Source organism: Halichoeres trimaculatus, unplaced genomic scaffold, assembly GCF_033239565.1.
Source record: "Halichoeres trimaculatus isolate MK-OKI-2021-1 unplaced genomic scaffold, fHalTri1.1 fHalTri1_scaffold_22, whole genome shotgun sequence".
Classification (NCBI taxonomy): domain Eukaryota; kingdom Metazoa; phylum Chordata; class Actinopteri; order Labriformes; family Labridae; genus Halichoeres; species Halichoeres trimaculatus.
In genome coordinates, this window is record NW_027437200.1 from 21,199,050 (window position 1) to 21,220,779 (window position 21,730).

Below are 21,730 nucleotides of genomic sequence, written 5' to 3' on the forward strand. Positions count from 1 at the left end.
ACATTTGATAAAAAATCTTTAACAGTATTTAGAAGGGAGTTAAAAATTTAGATTCTCTGACACACTCTATAAAGAGCTTTAGGACATGATCGCCCCCTGGTGGCTGGTGTAGTAAGGGTCAAGACAAACTTTTTCATGGTGTTGGAGAATAACAGAAAACAACACTCACGTATTTACTGAAGCAGTCCTGCTGTAACAAGCTCTGCACCAGAGCGCCCTCCATTGCTGGGAGCAGGTTCTGCGAGTGGAAGGAGCTCAGACTGGCCCAGTTGGGGAAAAGCGTGTCTGCTTTCCCTCTGATGGAGGCCGGGGTGTCAGAGAGCTCCAGTAAGGGCAGGTAGGTCTCCTCTACCCCCTTCAGAACGGTTACGTACTGCCTCTCTGAGCTCAGCATGCGGCACCAGAGCAGGTAGAGCTTACTGCAGGGCCGACAGACAGGACGTTAATCAGCACCAGAGAAACAAACACAGAGAGGAGGAAGTGGGAGGTAATCCAGCAGTTTGGAGAGGACAGAGATCAAACAGTTTGTATTGATTCATTATCTCAGACTGAATTATTTTAAAAAGAGAAGCTTCTGAGGAACAAAAATTACCCTGAAATTGCAGAATGGCCTCTCCCTTTCATCTGAGTCTAACCTCTCCAAATCTAATTGAACATATTGGTCTTAATTCGAGGGTCACAGGCAATTTCCTCAGCTGGAGGAGAGGAAATCAGAGAGAATGAAAGAAGGGAAAGAACTCATGAACTCACCTCTGTGAACTCGAACCGGCCCGCTCTGTCCCCGTTTCCCTCTCAGTCCTCCCCAGCAGCACGTGTTGTCGTGGTGAACCTGTGTGATCCACCACCTCCTTGCTGCTGACCTCCACCCCTCGAATCAACACTCCACCACAGCTCCCTCCTCCTCCCCCTCCTCCTGCTGTGCCCCATCCTGGTATCGCTGCCGCCATGCTCGTGGTAATAACTGGATCGGCGATCGCCCGTCTCCCAAGCCAGGACATCGGGGAGTGACGATTGGCTCCGCCCACAGGGGAGTCAGGTTTTGGGGTGGCATTGCCTCTGCGGGGAGCTAGGAGAGCCTGGAGGTCGAAGCTGGGGTGGCGTTTCCGTGGGGGCTTCGGAGGCAGTGGGGTATCTGTGGGCTGAGGGACAGAGATACGGTTCTTAAACTACACTGTAAAAAAAACATTTGTTGATTCAACTTAACTCACTCAAGTCATCTTATCGCTTTGGGTTAAGTTATTTCTATATAATTTGAATTAATAAAAGGTCAAGAGAACTACAAAAGACATTGGTTGAGCTTAATTCTTCAAGTTTTTACAGCAAAGTAATTGGTATTTTAGAACCATGAGTGAGGAGGGAACACAGTGACTTTAAGACCCTGCTACTCATTGAGGGACAGGCTGTCTGTGCTCTAAATGGCACAGACCAGCTGTTTTTGCTCCATGGCAATGACCACCTGTCTTGTCTGTCCTGGTACTAACCAATCAACACATCTCATTAATTAGCATAAACACTAAACACACTGAAAAAATCATTGAGTACATGGGCCCATGCCCTGTGGAGCACAGAGAGCCTGTCTGTGCAGTGGAGCACAGACAGCCGGTCTGTGCAGCAGAGCACAGACAGCCTATGCCTCTAGCAGTTCAACATATAAATGTACAGCAGGATCTTACATCCACTTTGCTTCCTCCTCACTCATGGTTTTTATTCCCACACCCAGCCAAATACCTTCATTGTCCAGTTGAAATGTATTTCTGATTCATGTAGATACAAATTTTTAAGTATAAGTCAATAATCTTTTGTCATACTAACTTTAAATAATATGCTAGAAAAACAAATGTGCAAAATCACTTTTTACAGTGTAAAGAGCCCCCAAACTGAAGATTCCAACCAATTCACTAGTTGTAGGCTAGGAAAACATTCAAGAACTGAACAATCTGTGATTAATCGCGATTATACACAAGTTGGCTTTGGACATTAATGCAAACTGTGATTAATCGCGATTAATTACAATTAATCACAATAACTCACAACTCACCCGTGGACAATCATGTAATTAATTGCAAAAAACACCAGTCAACTTGAACAATAATGCCAGGTTAACAGGTTCGTCATGAATAATCAATATACACCTTTGAACAAGTATGTGATTAATTGCGATTAATCACAGTTTATCATGATTAATCATGAATCAACTGTGGACTATCATACGATCAGTGAGGATTTATTACAGGTAAATTACGTACAGTTATGCAATTATCTTGATTAAAGGAGCTTAATGTGGACAAACATGGGGTTAATTGCAGTTAATTGTCATCAATTATGATCAATCACAAATAATCATGCATGAACTGTGGACAATCATGCGATTAATCGGATTAATCATGAATTAATCGGCTGTAAATCCTAAGAAGTATTTTTATGTAGATAAAACTGTAATATTTCTACACATTAACACATTTACTTGCAAAAATGAAAGTTCAAACTTACATTCTTCTTTGCAGGATTTAGAAGATTCTGCAAAAACTTTCCTCCTCCTGCCCCACCAGCTCCTCCGACTCCTCCCCCTGCTCCTTCCTTCTTATTCCCTTTATCCTCCCCGATCTTCAAGGTGGAGCAGGTCTGTGGCCTAAACAGTGAAGCCAAAGACCCCCACGACTGCAGTCCCCCATCTCCTCCTCCAGCTCCCAGTCCCCAGTCGCCCTCCCCCTCAGGTCCCATCAGATCCCACAGGCTGCTGGCAGACGGCGTCTTTGGCTTCCCCTGACCCTGGTTCTGGTTCCTGTCCGACTGGAGGAACCGAGGTTTAACTTGTGCCACAGTCCGCTGGTAGCGCTCCACAGTCTGTGTCCAGAGATCCAGCAGCTGCCCGCCACCGAGCTCGATGGCCAAGGAGCGAGCGTCCTGGAAACGGGATGGAGGGATTGGAGGGAGGGAGGCGAGAGGACAAGTGGAAGAAGAGGAGGAGGGGGAGGTGGAGACTGCGTCGCACCACTGGGTGGCCTGAGCGGAAGACAGGAAAGAAGAGATGACTCCTTCTTGCCTTCAGGAGGATCTGAAGCCATTTGTGTGTTTTCTTAATGATGATGTCTTACCTCGGTCAGCGTGGACAGCAGCCTCTGTGTGTTATCCAGGGTGGTCCAGCAGTCGGACAGACAGTGAGACATGTCTCTCAGTCTCTCCCTGACTGGAGGAAGTCGGATCTGGACGTCGCTCAGGCCCGCCCAGTCCAGCTCACACCAGCCCTCCAAATCGCTGAGCACGGACAGCGTCTCACTGTGAAGATCCTGAAGAGTTCAAGAAGATCAACTGTGAAGGCTTGTCTAGGGGAATCCTTCAAGTGTTTACTCAATTCACACATTTTCTTTGACAAAAACAACTTGCTATTGTTTTTGTTTTAAAGCCAAACAACAGTTCCTCGTCGATCACTGAGAGTTAGATGGAACAAGCTAACATGGCGCATTTGGGGAGATGAGTCAACAGCTGAGTTGTGTTAAAGCTTAAAAAAGGCTAGCTCTAAAAAGCTGAAAGAAAAAGTTTGACAGACAGTACAGAGTGACAGAAGCTAGCCTTAAACAGCTACTGAAGACACCTGTTTTAACAGCTACATATGAAGCTAGCTTTGAGCAGCTAGTGTAAAAAAAGTCTGACATACAGCACTGAGCAGAAATTAGCTAGATATCTTAAAGCGGCTTCCATAGAAGTGTCTTGATGAGATGTAAGTACAAATATTATCTTTTTAAACCATTTTCTAATTATATTTTTAGCTCATTAGCTTTGGATTTTGATCTGTTATAGCAGTTTCAGGATAAAGCTAAAAGCTAAGATGTGTAACATTGATACTATCTAATATATTTTTATTTCTAGGATCTATTTTTGCTTTTTATTTGTTTGCTAACATTAGCTTAATGAGCTATCAGTCAATCCAGACCAAGTGTAAACAAATAAGATGATAAAATCAAGCTTTATCATTAATTAATCAGCGCTCGTGTCAGAAACTCACGTTGGCAGTTTCTCTGAAAGTCTTGAACTTCTGCTGTTTGAGTGAGAGCCTGCTGAGGGACAGAGGGGGGTCCTTGTAGTCCTCCAGCTGGGACTGGACTTGCTCAATCTCCTTATCACACTGGGGAGAGATGGACAGGGGACAGAGGGGTGAGAGGAGGACATGAGACTTTTACTGCACATGTTGGGTAAAAAATTAAAGCCAGAGAGGAGTTGAGTCATTAAAGGGTGAGGGGTCATTAGATTCTGTGAGTTTAGCTTGAGTAGCGTTGCCCCCTGCTGGTCATTAAAAACATCTTCCTTCCTCACACCTTTTCCAGTTTGTCCACCAGCCCCGCCAGTCGTCCCAGAGCCTCCAGGTCACGACCTCTTTGGTTGGACACTCGGACCAGCCGATGGAGGTTATCGTCCACGCTGTCGTAGAGCGTGGAGGTCGCGGCGAGAGCAGCCCTGATAGAAGGAAAGTAAAAAAAGACACCCAGAGTGAGAAGTGTTTTCCTCTATCTTTTATTTAAATTCCAATTAAAGTGAGGGCCCCTCTCCCCCGTGAGTCACAGATGGTGGAAATGTTATTATGGAGAACAAAAAAAGGCGCGCAGACCAACTGTCAGACAGACAGAGGAATCAAATCAGCAATCAGCTCATACTTGTATTTGGCCTATTTTCTCTCACAGACGGAGCCAGAACTCATTACTGGATGAGAAGAGGAGCTGCGAGTACGGCAGTTTTTAGATCTTCTTAAAGCTGTAGTCACACAAATAAACAAGCTGCGGGGCTCTGTCGTCCTTTTTTTTTTGTTTGTTTGCTTGAAAAACACAGCATTGTGTTCTCGACGAGCTGTGTTTTTAACCCTTTCATGAACTTGAGACAAAAGCTCAGACACACAGATTTCTTTTTCTAAGTTTGCCCAATTAGAGGTGTTGTGCTCATCATAACGTCTTTACATCTAATATTATCCGACTTTACTTTTTTAACAAGAAAACACATCTAATTAGGACAATATTTTCAACAGATTTGCAGTTATTTTTTACCTTAACATCTGTCCTTTCTTGCATATATTCTAAAATAATGAACATTTTCAAGTTTTCTGTGACAAACATTAATTGCAATTAATTGTGATTAATTGCGATTAATCACGAGTTAATTGTAGACAATCAAAACTATTGAAAATCATGTGATACATCTGACTTATTGCAAGTTAACTGTTGACAACCACACAATTAATGATGATTAACTATGAGGCAGGAGAATCATAATCACAATTTTTTTACAAGTTAACTGTTGACAATCATGAAATTAATCTGAATAATCTCAAGGTAGATGTTTACAATGATGCATCGAATCACAAATTCACAAGTTATCTGTGGACATTGAAGTGATAAATCTGATTTATTCCAAAGAAACTGTTGAAAATTATTTAATAATTAATTAGTTTATCATTAAAACTTAAATGATAAAAAAGATTGATGAATCGTTGTATCAAAATATTTCCTTGACCAATTTAATATCAATTCAGCAAATCCTCTGAATCGATTCATCTCCTGGTAAGTGAGGGGGACTGCGCGTGTTACTTGTGTTGTACGAACGAGGGCCACCAGAGGTGAAACAACAAAAAATGGCAGCCAAAGCAGCAGCAGCATAAAGCCAGATCCTGTGGCTTTAAAGTCTGACGTTTGGGTTGTTTTTTTGCTCCAAAAGGTGGGGTGATATTGAATCGAATCGATATTGAATCAAATCAAAATCAAATCGAATCGTGAGGTTCTTGGCAATACCCAGCCCTATTGAAAAAAAGCAACTTATAACAAATAAATCAACTTTTCTGGAGTTTGGGGACTGATGTCAAAGCACGTATTGATCCCTAGCAACAGTTGCTAAGTCTAGCAGCAGTCTGTCCAAGCTTCAGCCTGAGAAGGTGACTGCGCGCGGATGAATCGCCTCTATGCTTGTCTCTTTTTGGTCAGTTTTTCCCGTCAAAAGCCCAAATAAAGGAACGTAGTTCTTATTCTGGCATTTAAAAAAAAAAAAAATTGACGCAAGAAGGTTCTTTCATAGTTATAAACATATTTGTGGTGATCTCTGTACAAATCAGGGGTCTGCAACCTTTACTTTCAAGGGCGACATTTTGCCTCATCTCACCTGGATTAAAGTCATTCAGGAGCCAAAAAATCTACTTCACCTTCTCAATAAAGACAACACACGATATGAAACTCTTTACACACAATTTTTGTTGGACAAGCAGCCCTACATGCACCTAATCACATTTTATCCTGAGTTAACTTTAAAAAATCATATGATTAATTGCAATTAATTACAATTAATCTCAATTAATCGCTAGTCAACTGTAGACAATCTTAAGACTCGTGATTTAAGAATCAGTCTTTTTACAAACCTAGTCTAAAGTTAAGATGCATTCACTGACAGTGGTTATTTTCAGTTTGAGTCTTTTTTTTAAATTTACTTAACATATGCATGAAGTCCCCAATGGTTTTGCTTTGGTTGTTTCATAACACAAACTATCAGCTGCAGAAAAAAAAACAAGATGGCTTCTGGTACCTGCAGTCTGGTGACTTCTGCGCTAGTCCAGACGCGCTATTCGTCAGCCCTGCAAGCCAAGCCCCGCCCCTTTGCTGCAGCTCAGTCACACGCTGGTCGGCTAGCACGCTCGCCATGAGCTGTCGGTGTTTATCGATGCTTGACGGAACGGCCTGAGGAGGGAAAATGTGTTATTTCTTCATCTTTTCACCTTCCAGAAAAAAAGTGAAGAAAGCTCTTTTCAAACTCCAGTACCTTGATGTTGTCTGGCATCGGCTCCGTGTCCATCGACTGCAGTGCCTCTCCTAACAGTGAGAGGGCGCTCTCACAGCGCTCTGTCAGACTCTCCAGACTCTGCAGGGAGACAGAGATGAAACACACACAGGTTAATCCAGGAAATCTTTTTAAACCCCTTCAGATCATCATCTCTGTAAGTCCATGAGAGAGTTCAGGAAGAGAGCAGAGGACAGGGAGATGTTTTCCTCTGTTTGGATAAAGTAACATAAACTGTCTGCTGGGAAGCCATTAGGAGTCCTTAAGATCCTTCGGGCTTTCTCTCTGGATTTATGCTCCACACCCCGTCCATCACCGCTGTTTGAAATCATAGACCACCACCGGATGACCTCGCTCTGCAAACTTTACTTCCTGAAGCACTCATTGACTTTGACTCTGATGAACTCACTAATCTGAAAACGAGCCAGTCGGCGTGAGTGTGTGAGAAGTCTCCGTCCATCTCTGAGGGCAGCTGCTGCTTGTCCACATGCTGCTGGAGGATCCCTGTCCCGCGTACGACGTGGACCTGGAAATACAGACCAGAAATGAAACCGTGGAAAACAGCTGTGGGCGCTATAAACAGCTAATATCCGATATTGATAGTGCTGTTATGGCCGATAACCAATATTTACTGATATCAATATTAGAAAAACAAAAACAAACAATCTGGGATGATGTGTCGAAGACGTTTGGAGAGAAAGAGTGACGCAATCGTGAGAAAAAGCGACCATAGAGAGGATCAAAAGATGGAGCGCCAGAAGATTAAAGCGATCAAAAAAGTACATTTTATCAGTTTTCTGGATCAAAAACAGGGATAAAGACATAAAAGGAGAGAGTCCACTCTTCTTAGGTAGTTTTAGTGTTTACATAGTCAGAGAAAACAATATTATTTGGGTCTTGAAAGATCTTTCAAGATGCTCTGAAAATGGTCGGCAGCTAATGAGTCAATATCGGCCGATACTGATATAGATACCATATATTGTGCATCCCTAAATAAACATTTATTTCCTCAATTTAAGATATAATATTCTTCAATTTATAACCTTGTAATGCTGCGTTCATGTCCAACATGGAAAATCTCCTACTCTACCACACCACACAACGACGCATTTAGGTACCTAAACATGGTACCATTTGATTTTGTGCGCATCAGTTGGTACCTATAAAAGTATCTGGAAGGGAGACTTTTTCAAGATCACTTTCAAACTCCTCACAGCCCCTTTAATGTTGACTTGAGCAGAGAAACAAATACCCAACAACTTGTCTTTAATCGCTTTAATGTTCCCAAACATTTCTCTGTTTAAGAAGGAATTAAGAGCAGACTTGGCGTCGGATGAAAAGCCTGTGATTTTTTTATTCCTTAAAAAAGACAGAAGAGAAACATATGTGCTTCTTCTTCTCTTGCATAATATCAGTGATTAATTGAGCCACGGGGATAAAAATAATCACCGCCAAATAACAAACAGGCACAGAAGTGCTTCAGCAGCTGTTTTTCCAGCTCTGCTTTTGGGGGAAATCACCTTTCGAGTCAAACGGAAAAATATATCATGTGGGCGTGAAACAAAAGCAAAAGAAAGCAGCTGATTAATGAGCTGAATTAGCATCAAAACAGGATTATTTATGAGGAACTGAGGTTGATTGAGATTCATGCACAATGTCAGCGTTGGTTGCAGATAAAAGCACCAAACACGACTTCTGAATTTTTGTTTACGTCTGAGTAATTATCCCTGTTTTCATGGCGCTGGTGATAATGGAGGTTGAGGGGCTTTTCGTTCTGCTAATGCGTCTCGTGGGTGTTCAACATTCACGTAACTGATCATAAAGTCGTAACAGTGCGAGCTCACCTCAGCTCCGTCGAGATTAAAAACCGGCGTTTCCTGCTGCTTCTCCTCCACCAGCACAAGAACAGACCCCAGACCGCCAGGAACCAACACCTGGAACATGCGAAACACATGTGCTCAAGAAGCTTCACATCTGCACACAAGCAAACACTTAGCACACGCTGCCTGACTAACATTGTTCTTTCTTTTGTCTCACCTGGAACGACTTAAGAGCAGAGAGGCAGAGAGGGGAGGGAGGAGCGCGTCTGCTGTCCATTAACACCGTGAGACCTTTCTCTTTGGCTGCAGGGCTGAGGAAAGGTGAAGTTCGAGTTAAAACAAGAGAAAGGTGAGAAGTTTTTCAGCCTCAGCTCTCAGATAAAGGTCTTTCTCTTCCTGTTGATATCCAGAAACTCTAATGCTCCCATGTGTGTCAGTGGTTGTGATTTGGTCTTACCGGGTGATCCTGTGGTAGCAGGCCAGGACCCGGGCCATCTCCTCCTCAGAGAAACTCTCCTCTGATGAATCCAACTCTGAAATGACGAGTGCACGCCCCAACCTGTCCACGGTACCTGTGGTCAGTTAGCATCATGTTAACTTTTCCAGAGCATGAGACATGTTTCTCGGTGTGGACAGCCAAAACAGAGATGAGTTTAGTTTAATGAAAGTCAGTTTTAGCTAGCAGTGGGATGCTAACTTTGCTGCCACTAGCACAACAAAACTGCCCCTGAATTTAAACAGTCTTATTTCAGCTACTGTCTGAAATGCTTTGCTGTAGCTTCTGTCTCTGGAAACCAAACTGGTTTTGTCTTCAGTGATATTTTTACTATTTTTTCTCCTATGTTTGTCTGGAGATCCTACATGTAACCATGGCTGCATTGTTTACATGAGAAATCAGCTGCTAGCAGCCTGTAGCATGTCAATGCTAACTAGTGCTAGGCCAGATGTTTCCCCACAAGGTGAGGAGAAGGAGGTGAGGACGACGTGCTGGTTCTCAGGTGTGAGCTAAGAAGTGACGACATGGACCTGTCCTTCCATCCATCGTTACTGGGAACGTAAGATCTACCTCCAATAAGATGGACGAGCTAGCTGTGCTAACCCAGTAACAGAGGGAATACCAGAAGGCAGAGTAGCATCGTGCTATTCACAGACCTGAATTTCCCCTTGGGGTTAAATAAAGTATTCCCATGATCCTTGACGGTATGGGGTATTTTGAATCACAACTATTATTATATCCAAATGACTCAGGTCTTCATAAAAAAGAGGTGGTTGTTAGCTTAATGCTACCACAAAGCGGCACTAGCCCTAAAATAATAAAAGATTTCCACCAAAACAAAACAAAACTTACCCGTCAACTTCAGCTTCCCTGATTCGAGAAGCTCTGTGTCCAGTTCTCTTAGAAGAGGAGGAGTCTTGGCTGCAACACCATTAAGTTGGTCCGGACTCGCCTCTCCTGAACCGGACTCTTCATTCGAGTGGTTACATAAGGATGTGCCTGATTGGCCGTTGCAGACAGGCAGTGAGTCTGTCTCTGTTGAAAAACCCAAAACAAGTTAAAGAAGATCCCATTTGTGCAATTTCAAGATTGCACGTCAACAAAAAGATGTCTTCCTACCTGCACCGCTCTTCCTTGTGTCCTCTGTCCTGCCTTTCGTTGACGCCGGCACTCCATCAGGTTCATCGGCCTGTTCTCTGGGCTCCAGCTGACTCTCCTCTGTGATTGGCAGGTTGGCTGAAGCGGAGGAAGTGGTGGGGCTTGGTAGTGGAGCTTTCCCCTGCTGTTTTGATCCTTTCTGGTGTGCTCGACCACCCGACCTTGCCCTACCTTTGGCTCCTTTTCCCTTCCTTTTCCTCCTGAAGACAAAGCACAGGAAGTGTTAATGCAGTAGAGAAGAGGGTTAATAAATTGTGTGTCTTTAGACTGTAGCGTGTTTGACATATTGTGCTGTTTGTGTGGAAAGATCTGGCCTATATGTGCGGAGAGTTCGCGACCACGTGTGATAGAGCCGAGCTTTCATATGGATGTGTGAAGATGAAAGCAAACAAGAAGGCGGTGTGTGGTAACGGTACCTTGGCGCTCTGAATCCAGCTGTTTTCACTTCCTTTCCTCTTGGACACACTCTGTCCTCTGTCTTCCCTTCGTCTTTTTCGTGCGTGCTTGTTTTGTTTGATGTGCCCTTCACGTTAGATCCGCTCACAGTCGTCTCTTCACTTCCTGAAACTCCAGTGGATCCTCTCTCAGGTGCGTCTGAAGTCGGGGTCGTGGCGTCGCTGTCTCCACTCAGTGGTTTATCAGTATCCTCGAAAACAGAGTCTGAATGAGAGCCGTAATCTGACTGTCCAGTTTTGTAGTCTGTCATGTCGTGGTTTTTAACCAGACTGCTGCTTTCTGGGTCTTTGGTGAGACTATCCCTCTCCTTGCCCACGCCAGGGCGTCTCTCTTTGGACGAACCATCAAAATAAAGTCGGTGGCTTTCCAAGCTCTCAGAGTCTCTGCTGGTTTTATCTCCGTCATCAGAGTCCTGGACAGAAGAGGAGTAAGACCGCCTCCCAACTCGGGGTTCAGTAGCTGCTGATGAAGGCCGAGGTAGAGAGTCTGCTTTCGAGGGAGCGACCTCCTTTCGAGCACCGAGGATGGATCGAAAGCTCCCTGATCCCTCCAGTCGCCCATATCCCCAAGCCTTCCCCTTCCTGAGTTTGATAGCCCTACCTCTCCTGACCAGAGGCAAAGTCTTGGTCTTACAAATCCCGTGCATCTCCAGGTACCTCTGCTTGTTATCAACCCCTCCATCAGGACCAACTCTCGGTTCCAGCAGCTCCACGTAGTCGCCGTCCAGTTGAGGAAGCCTCGCCGTCCGCCCTAGACCATCCTCGCTGCGTCTTCGTCTTGGAAGCGCAGGCCCGTGGTCCAAACCGTCTGGCGGTAGGCTGTCTTCTTCCTCCTCATCCCAGGACCACGAGTCGGGTTCCCCGGAGGATGAGCCGCCCCAGCCGCCGAGGCTGCTGCTGCCACCCTCGCTGGGAAGGCGGTTCTTGGACATCAGCTCCTCTGAAGGGTCGTGGATGAACTTTGGGTAGACGACCTCTTTCCAGGGAAGGCGGACGACACCATCACAGGTGCTGACCAGGCAGGTGTCGAGTCCTCCTCCAACTATGGAAAGATACAAGAAACCAACTCAGTCAACAGGGGAACAAAGTTTTGAGACATTTTTTACCACGCTTTTGGTTTCTACCTTTACTTTAATTTTCAACAGCAGTCTCCTTCAAGCTCCAACTGATTGGCAAATTAATCAAGAATCAATTGAATCAAAGTTTGGGACACCCTTCCCTCTTACCTTCTCTCTTGTGGCCTCGTTCTTTGTTGATGCTGTGCAGCCACTCAGTGGTGAACACCAGGGGGTGCTGTGACTCAGGCACCAAGATTTCCTGAACCGTGCGTCCACCGGGGGCCAGGCATTTCAGCGCCAGGCGGGGGCAACGAGTCGAGAAGGGCACCACCTGCAGGTAGAAGTCGTTACTGCGCAGGAGCCTCCAGTCCAAGGTGGAGAGTTGGACAACCACTTTTTCGCCGAGACACAGAGGCCAGCCGGAGTGCAGGAACAAGCATCCCAGGTACTGAGACTGTGAGGGGGTGGGAAAGGCGTTGAATTAAGTCAGTACCTCTTGCTTTTAGAGCCTCTTTTCACTAGAAGTGATCCAATTTAATGCTCATGCACAATCTCGCGCTCACATTCACAAATCACAACCCACACAAGCCAATTGGAGCCAACAGGAGCCGGCCTGCCTGCATGTGAGCGCTCGGGCTTAGCCGTTCAATGAGTCGAGTTTCGAGAACTGATACCGCACCAGTCGACAGAATCCCCTACACCAACTGGCCGAACGCCAGCGTCAAACACAAACACCAGACATGTGACTCACGCTGGGTGAAAGTGCTTAGCTGGCCTGACACTGGTGGAAGAGTCTGGAGAGCGGAGTGAGTCAGAAAGACGGGTGACCGGCACGTCACAACAGACAGTTTCACAAGGGGACTCCTTCAGACTAAATCCAGCAAGGGTCTAAATATAGAACGACGAATCTGGAGAATTAACCGCACCTTTGTCCAAACGCCGTCCCCATTAGATTGATTTCCTCATCTTTTGCAGTCTGAGGTAGGAGACGCTATCTCTGCTGCTCCTGGTCGCGTCTAATCGACTGACACAAAGCTGCTCTTTTCTCCCCTCGGTGCCCTCCAGACTCACGAGTCGTGATCAAATTATAATCCCTCCTTCTCTCTCTAACAGCATCACTTCTCCTCCTCCTCTGTTCCTTATCTTTCAAGTCTTTCTTTGCAAAGTTTGAGGTAAGGAAAAGCAGATTTGTTTGGAGTTTGGAGTTTAAAGTCGGCCTCCCTTTCTACCTCTTCCTCAATGTACCCCACTGTTCCCTCCATTCACCACACCTACCATTTCAAAACTCCCTCAATCAGTCCACTATAATCCGCAGAGGCCTGCATCTTCGTTTTTTTTTCGCACACACAGGCACGCACATGTGAGCGGGAGGCCTGTGAATGAAAGCCATGTTCATTCTCTCACAGCGAACACATATGGAAGGAATTATTGTCATGACTCACAGTCTAACTCCCGTCCCAGGCAGCTCCACTCAGCGACAATGAAAACACAGTTTCCTCACAATGCCAGTTCATACGTTTGTGTGTGTGAGTGAGTCTAGGAGGGGAAATATGAGACAGCTCCTCGCCTCCGAGCTTCTCCTAAACACTGCGTTGTTTATCCCTGTGTGTGTGTGTTTGGAAAGCCGAACTTAAGGAATGCTGCTGCGGATAAACATGAATCAAAAAGTGCAGGAGAGCAATTTCGCGGACACACGTTTGCACAGCGTTTGCATTGTGTATCTTATATCACACTCTTTCCATGCAGAAACCGCTGCCAGAGCTCTCGTATTTACGCTCCACTGCGCTGTGTTTCATTCATCTCCGTCCATTCACTTCCAGCTCCCAAGACAGGAAACCACCTCTTTTGTCTGCGGGTCACAGCGGCTGGTAAATCTCAAGTTTCACCAGCCACTTTCACTAATTTCAACAGGCCGCGTACGGCTTTAGAGCAGACTCGACCCTCCGCGACGTAGCCAGGTCACACATGTGTCAGATTATAAATGCCTTGAACTTCCCTTTGCACTGAGTCCTCCCTGTTATCTGGTACAGTGAAAACTTGACGAGGGGATTCAAGGGGCTAAAAAAAACAGGGGTCGGGATTGACTTCGACGTAGCTGCTGAGACCAGATTTAAAACTCTGCAGATAAGACACGAAAGTTGCAAATTTACCTGATAAATTTATTCATTTGTGTTGAGAAATAGTTCCAACGGAAACAAGATACAAAAACAGAAAATTTGCAACCACTTTAGCCCCTTAAATGTCAGGAAATTACTGCTAACATTTTAGTATTGTTTTATATCACTGATTAATGCTCCTGTGAGGAACTTTTCATTTTGGCGCCCCCCTCTGGCCATTAGTAATAACCTTTTCTGATCAAGAAAATCCAGTTTTGTAGATTTATAACATCTGACTCGCAACTTTAAGCAGATCTTTGGAATGGAAAATTGTGTAGAAGGTTGTTTTGCCTTCATGCTAATGACGTCCTCCCCATGACAGCGTTCAAAGGTAGAGTCTGGAGGATTTTCCTGAAAAATAAAATTTGGCTTTTAGAGGAATAATCCTGCTCTATCCATGTGTGTCAGTGTCTGTGTCTGCCTGAACTCTCTACCCAGCCTGTATGATGATGTTTTGGTTGTATCGGGACGTTTCCGGGCATGTTGATTAGCGAGTGGGAGAAGCTAACCCGACCAGTCAAGATCGTGGACGTAGCATGGAGGAAGAAAAACACAACCAAAGTGAAAAGAAACTCCAAACAGATAAAGCTTTTTTCTAAATGAGGGTGGAGCTTGATTTGACTTTCACTTGCCCTGGGAACTTGCAGAGCAGCTCAGGATGAAGAGCGATGTGAGATAGCTTTCTGCTAACCAAGTACGTGTCAGATAACCCAGTGATTAGCTTGTGCTAACATGCCAAGTCAGGTACACAGCTCTCGAGTCTCTCCCATGTAGAAACACGATGCTGCAGGTGGTTGGTCAGAGGCAGTGGGTGTGTGCTGCTGCTGGCACTGAGCCTTTAAAGCCAGTGCTTACAACAAAATAGAAATACTCAATTTTGTCACTGATAGTCTTTTTTTCCTTTTGTAGCTTTTGTAAAAGGTACTTATATAAATTTCAGCTGATTTCATTCATGGCAAAAAATTCCTTGGAGGAGCTTTAATGTTTTGCTTTATTAGGGGCCCACTACACCGTGACTACTGTTAGCTAAATAACTTTATTCACTGCTAGCAATAATACAACACTGTTCAACCCTTGTAGCTTAAAATTAGGTCTGTTTTATTTTCCTATTATTATAGCATTTATGAATTTTTAAAACTGACTTAAGACTTAAGTTTTACTTTGAAATTGATGTAACTTTTTCCATTATAACTTAAAACTTGACTTAAAGCTCCTGTGCTGATCTTTTGGGTAATACTGCTTTGAGAGGCCCCTGGGGACAAACTATAAATCTGACCTCTTTGTTAGTCTTTCCCTGTAGAAGTACAGTTAACATTTTTAGACAATAAAATAGATGCTTTTATGTGTATTCTACGTCTCTGACACACATCTGCCGGACGAATTTCAAGTTAGCGGTTTTGGCTAACTGCTAACTCTGACACCTACCTCTAAATCTTATATGAAGCCTGTTTATCTCTCTTTTCAAGGTGCTACCATCGTAAGTAAAATGCATTTGTGGAATAAGAAGCAAAGCTAAGTATGTGAGTTGGGCTGGTTAAAAATTTGCTGAATTTTCTCCGTTGATGCCACACAGGAGCTTTAAGACTGGACTTGAAGCTTGATTCAACACTTGCACACCCGGACTTGAGACTACAATGGCCTGACTCTGATTCTCCCAAATACACCCCAATGATGATTTTCCCAACAAACTTTGTTTCTGACATTAAACTTTTAAAGTTGTGTCTCGAAACTCAAACTCATGCTTGGTTAGCCTAAACACTAGAGTGATCCCATCAAAGCATACTAAAGAGCTGACAGCTTTCTAACCCCATATGTTGTTTTAATCTTTAACACTTGATTCTGCTTTTGATTAAAAATCTATGTGTGTGTTCCCCGTCCATACTGTTCACATTTTAGGGACTCACGCAGGCGTGCTGCTGCAGTTTGTGCAGGAGGTGCTTGGCAGGAACAAAGTAGTCCAGGAGGTAGCGAAGACTGTCGTGTTGATAGGTCGACTCCAGGACTGAAAAGACCTGGATGGAAATGCAGAAAAGACAAATAAATGAACAAATTCAAGGTTTGAAAAAGACCAAAGGTATGTCATTGTAGAAACTGAGATTTGTGTCATTAGCAACTGAATTTGAAAAGTGTTTTCTGAAACTGAATTTAAAGAGACTGTTTGAAGTGGACTGCAGCGACACCTCTGGCCTGGAGTCACGTGCACACTGTCGTGAAGACACAACCCTTAACACAGCGTGATTGTTTTTGGAAATGGATGGAGATCAGATCTTTTTAACTCAACTTTTCTTTGTTTAAGACAACTGTTTACCGGATTCAATGCCACAAGGTAAGGTATTTATTAAATGTTAGATAGAGCTACACTTTGCGTGACAACAAGCAAACTTTGTCAGTTTGTACATAGCTTAGTAGCCTATAGGCTTTATAGTAGGCTATATTTAGCTCAGCTGGCAGCCCGGTGCTCTAAGACATGTTCTTAATGTGTAACCGCAGTGAATCCTGGTTCTGTCCTACCAGTCATCTACCAATCAGAGCTAACGTAACCTCACTCTTCATTTTTTTGATAGACTCTCAAGTTTGAACAGACCACTGCAGAATAACTGCTGACTGTGGGTTGGAGGAAACATTAGCACAAACAGGTTAACATGTTTGAGCCTATAGCTTGTGCTTTAGCTTTTAGCTTGTGTTTTAGCCTTCAGTCTGTGTTTTAGTCTGTAGCCCATGTTTTGGTCTTTGGCCTGTATTTAGATTTTAACAAATGTTTTAGCATTCAGCCTTTGTTCTAGCCTTTAACTTGTGTTATAGCCTTTAGCTTGTGCTTTAGCCTCTAGCCTGTGTTTAGCTTTTAGCTCATGTGTTAGCCTTTAGCCTGAGTTTTAGCCTTTAGCTTGCATTGTCATCTTTAGCCTGTGTTTTAGCCTTTGTTTGGATTTTGGCTCATGTTAAAGCCTTTAGCCTGTACTTTAGCTTTTAGCCTGTGTTTAGCATTTAGATCGAGTTTTAGTATTCAACCTTTGTTTTGGCCTTTAGCTTGCGTTTTAGCTTTTAGTCCGGTTTTAGCTCTTAGTTCTGTTTAGCTTTTAGCTGATGTTTTAGCCTTTGGCTTGTGTTACAGTCTTTAGCTTGTGTCGTAGCCTTTAGCTCCTGCTATATCACTCTTCTGTTTAGCTTTCTTCTGCTCTTCTAACTGCTAGCACGGTGTTGTCATGGGAACAACTCGCCATAAATCAATCTAGTCCAAACAGCCTCTTTAACCTACTTGAAAGTCCATCTCTGTATTCCTTAATTTCAATTTCAACATAAGTGTGGCTAAACTTTTGTGTTAAATACATCCGTGAGGAAGAATATACGAGCACAGTTTCACAGAAAGTCTTTTCACGTTGGCCTCTAACTTTTGATAAACTGTGTTTTCTTTTGACACATTCATTTTTGCATTACAGGACTCCAGCACAGGACCCAATAACTGTGGCAGCAGACATATGTGCTGAGATGGGGGTATGTGTTGTTAATTTTGAACATTTTCAAAACAATATATTCAATTCCAAAGTCAATACAATTAAAATTTAGTTTCTCGTCAAATTGTGGAAACTCTTATACATGGAGGTTCCCATTGCCTACAACCAGTTTCGACCAGGCTTCCGTACTTTTTTGAGTGAGTCCAGTGGATTTTTGGAAAAATACCTTCAGCTCAGGCAGCATGTAATCACACATGAAAACACAGAAATCACACAGGCTGCTGCTTGATTGTAAGTGGTGTTTCACTTCATAGCTCACGGAAGCTAAATTGTGACTTGGAAACAACCAATTACCCAATTTAGCCCTTGGTCAGAAGTGTTTGAAGGAAGTAACGTAAGTTTTGCTCTTCATTTTTGCTTACTTCTACCCAGCTGCTCTTCCTTAAAATAAATGCTATGACGCAAAAGCAGAAGTTGTGTTGATTTTGGGTAAAACAAATCATAAGAGGCTTCTTGTTGGAGGAAGAGGGTTTGACTATAATAAGCAGCTGGCTGGGTTTGTTTGTGTTGGCTCCTGGCAGCAGTTTACATCTGGGGAAATCCACTTTATCTGCGCTGCATCGCCGTCTCCCACATTCTCCAACACCGCCTTATCTTTTAATTAAATCTGCGTTATTTCCATCTTCCTACCGTTTGTTTGGATTGGAGGACAGAGAAAAGGTGTGTACCTGCGAGAGGAGGGGCGGTGCCGTGCTCTCGAAAGGCGGGTAGAGCGACGAGAGCGCCCCCTGCACGCAGTCCTCCATTGCCTCCGAGCCCTGAGGGAAACAGACACAGAAAGGGTTAAAGCTGCACTGTGCCGCCGGTTTTGCTGACGGACAAACACACACACGTATTCTACTCTCCACTTCCTGTTGTACAGTCTGGGGAGTGTCAAACATTTCCTCCGAGGCGCAGAAAGTGTAACGACCCTCAGAACAAAAGAGCCAACCCACGTTAACATCGACTCCCCTGAAACTCACTCATGCACATTCACAACACTCCGACTGTTTATTTTTCTGCACAGACTGTTGGCATGGCAACCCAAACTTTTTTTTTTCCCCATTTTCCAGCTTTAACCTCCCAGCTGCTTTTCCTCCTCCTTTCTCCAACTCTCACCTCCTTTTGCAGCTTTTCTCCCCAATCTTTTACAACCCATCGTCTTTTCTTTCACCTCTGACTGTCATCTGACAACAATTACACCGGGATTCTCTTCAACAGACGGCATATTGTGCTCCGTTACTGCAACAGCCGAGGGGTTAGAAAACCCAGAACGGGAGAACTTTGAGTTCGGAAAAAGACCGGCAGAGTAGAAGGGCCAGGAGGGAATGAGCTGTCGGGGAAGTTTATGGAAGACGGACCAAGGTTCAACAGTATTTGGGATTTACTTCTTGGCTTTGTTTTTGTGTACACGGAGGGGGGGTTTTGGTTAGCCACAAGGGAGGACAGAATGACTATTACCACCACAAACTTCTTCAAGCCCAGCTCTTTTTTTTCTACATCTTATGCAACTCCTGCTGTGCCCAAATAATTCAACAAATCTGGTCCTCGAAGTAAAGTTAAAACAAATGTCAGATCTTGTTTTGAAAATGCTTTTGAGCAAAGTCTGGAAGAGAAGCCGGGAAAAATGGAAATTTAGCCGCAGAAAAGGTCAAGTGGTTATGGAGTGAGACACAAAAAGAGATGAAGACAGGAATGACCAGTGCAGGCTTTAAGACTGAGGAGAAAAATGTTGTAAATACATTTGTACTAATATCAAAACCAGTGTTTGAAAACCCTCAAATTTTGGGAGTGCACCAATTGCATAACTAGTCTCTCGTCAATAGCAAACACATCTACTGAAGCTTTCCACATTTTTTTAATCGGTTAGTCATTCATCCCCTAAGTTATGTAAAAATTTGGCCCAGATGTGCTTTTTCAGCTTCAAAAACACTGCTTCTGTAGTGATTTTCAGCCTATGCAGTGACTACCACTACAGAGTATGTGTAATATAAACATCCTGACTTGTGAATGCGGCGCAAAAGAGCCTACAATAACCAAGAAAGCAGCATTATTACTGCTGATGTTAGCATAGCATTAGCATTTAGCATTAGCATGTAGCATCAGCATAGCATTGTTTCAGAAATTGGGACAAAGTTATTGCAAACAACAGTACCAGAGCTAACAGAGTTTATCAGTTATCACAAGAACTTTTTTAAGCTAACAGCTAATAGAGTTTGTAGAAGTTTCAAACTCCAATTAGCTTAATTGTTAAATCACATCCAGAATTTCAAAGCTATCTGTTTTTATTAAAAAAAAAAAAGAAGTTCAAATAATTGAAATTGGTAAAACCAAATAAAAGGTGCAACCCTGAGCTAGCACTGGCGTTACCTTGTTTCTTAGTGTGCAGCTACTTTTAAGGCTCAGAAACTTTTGTTGCTATTAGCAAGCACAGTTATGATTATATTGTCACTAAATGCTGCTTTGAAGCAGAAAAAAAAATTGCAATTTAGGAAGCTAGCAATGGAGCAGCACTGCAAAAATGTGTAGCACTGGTCAAGGCTAGCAGCATAAAGCTAACAGCAATTTTTTACGTCAGTTCTATCTTTTAATTAAAAGGTTATTATAACTAAAACATGCAAAACCACAGGATTAATAACTATCATGATAATTAGACAACTGTTTTTGCCCCTTCCAAGCTGTTGCTATCGTTAGCCTAGCTTGTTTCACGGTATTCTGCTTGCTTGAACCAGTCCAGTAACAATTCTCCCATCATAACACAGAGTTTGAAGCTGCCAGAAAATCAGCCAGATATCATACGTAGAAGCAAATGGTAATAAACCTTTACAAGCGGATACTGTGGTGAAAAATAAACAGTTTTAGCTAAAATAAAGTTTTTTAGCTAATTATAATCTGTTTGATTTGAATTAAAGGTTAAGATCATTTTAACTGGTAAGATAACCTATTTAATATGTTTCATGTTAAGATCATAATATCTGACTTAATGCTAAGCTACCGCTAACATTAGCTTAACTTGTTGCTAAACTTGTTTTTAGATTAGGTTTCTGCTGTTAACCAGGCCACAAAACAACAACAGTGATGGAATTATAGCCACTATGAACATGACCACTGAAAACAAAAACAGTGTGATGCTAGCATAGTGTAGCATTGCATAAGGCTAGCATAACCTCATAAACAGAGTCTTTAGAATTACAATTTGAGGCTAGTTTCTTGTTATAAGAATAAGAAAAAATACTCTAGGGAGAACAAGATATCAGAAGAGCTAAGCTAGCTAGTACAGCTGCTGCTAACAGTAGCTCAGTTTTTGTATTCTAGCTGTGTAGTAGCAAGTTGCTATGCTAGGACTCTTTTATCAGCAAAAATATGTCACAAAAAATGCACAAGTCTAGGTTTTAGGATCTGTGTCAGAAATAAAAAACTATGACCAAAGCATAACGTCACATTGTTTCCACACGAGCGGGAAAACCTGCTCTGCTGAGGTTGCTCAAGGTAACCCAAAGGGGATGTTTGTTTCTATTTCCTTTCCGTCCTCTTGGCTGGCGGGCTCATTTTTTTTCATCCGTGATTTCAGCTCTTACGGCACCAACAGCAGGAGGGTGGCACAGCTGGGCTCAAACTCACGGCTTTATTTGTTTTTGCCCGTAGTAACAGAGGAGTTTTGGAGTTGTGAGAAAAAGAAAAACTTATATAAATGTTCTGTGAGGCAGCTTTCAGGTCATGTGAGTGTGTTGGCTCCATCATGGATAAAAACCACAAAATCACCAAGAGAGAGATTTCTGTGGAAACCAGATATGCAGCGTTCTTTGCTAGAGGACGTACAGTTAAAAGCTGCAAATCACTCCACTTTACCTTCAGACAAGTTGAAACTCTGCGCCTGGTTTGGCGTATAGCATAAGTTTCCATGTCATTAAGCTTTTTTTTTTCCAGAGCCATTACTTTGATTATGGGCAGAAAAAGTGCAGTTCCTGATTTAAAGTTGTGTTCCTGATTAAAACAGTAACAGAGACCCTCTTTCTTTTTTTAATTCAGCAAAAATTAAACAGCAAGGTCTGAATTTCATGACATAAAACCCCTCGGACTAGGAGTTTCCTGCAGAAGCATAAATCTTTCATTACACAAACAACAACATAAATAATGCGCTGAAATGACTCCTTCACACACATACAGTAGGAGGTGTCTGAGTGGGCGCTCTACAGTAAACACCAGTCTGCCGGGGAGCATGTTGTAATAGGTATGTCAGCTGTAAAACAGCCTCTTGGCTCGCTGACAGAACATATTGAGTCTAGTAA

General features: G+C 43.3%; 1 protein-coding gene across 1 annotated transcript in view; it reads right to left on the reverse strand.

Moving 5' to 3' along the window:
• The window catches only part of arhgef40 (Rho guanine nucleotide exchange factor (GEF) 40), a 42,651-nt gene that overhangs the window by 15,662 nt on the left and 5,259 nt on the right, over positions 1-21,730 (reverse strand). Inside the window, exons 2-19 of the mRNA XM_074699373.1 lie at positions 18,131-18,220; positions 15,855-15,962; positions 11,963-12,248; positions 10,698-11,778; positions 10,225-10,481; positions 9,976-10,152; positions 9,085-9,199; positions 8,845-8,938; positions 8,652-8,741; positions 7,217-7,333; positions 6,790-6,888; positions 6,556-6,707; positions 4,314-4,452; positions 4,004-4,123; positions 3,096-3,287; positions 2,491-3,003; positions 751-1,139; positions 170-419 (exon numbers count right to left, since the gene is read on the reverse strand). Of these exons, the coding sequence (XP_074555474.1) occupies positions 170-419; positions 751-1,139; positions 2,491-3,003; positions 3,096-3,287; positions 4,004-4,123; positions 4,314-4,452; positions 6,556-6,707; positions 6,790-6,888; positions 7,217-7,333; positions 8,652-8,741; positions 8,845-8,938; positions 9,085-9,199; positions 9,976-10,152; positions 10,225-10,481; positions 10,698-11,778; positions 11,963-12,248; positions 15,855-15,962; positions 18,131-18,220 (4,269 nt within the window). The remainder of the gene's footprint in view (positions 1-169; positions 420-750; positions 1,140-2,490; positions 3,004-3,095; positions 3,288-4,003; positions 4,124-4,313; positions 4,453-6,555; positions 6,708-6,789; positions 6,889-7,216; positions 7,334-8,651; positions 8,742-8,844; positions 8,939-9,084; positions 9,200-9,975; positions 10,153-10,224; positions 10,482-10,697; positions 11,779-11,962; positions 12,249-15,854; positions 15,963-18,130; positions 18,221-21,730) is intronic.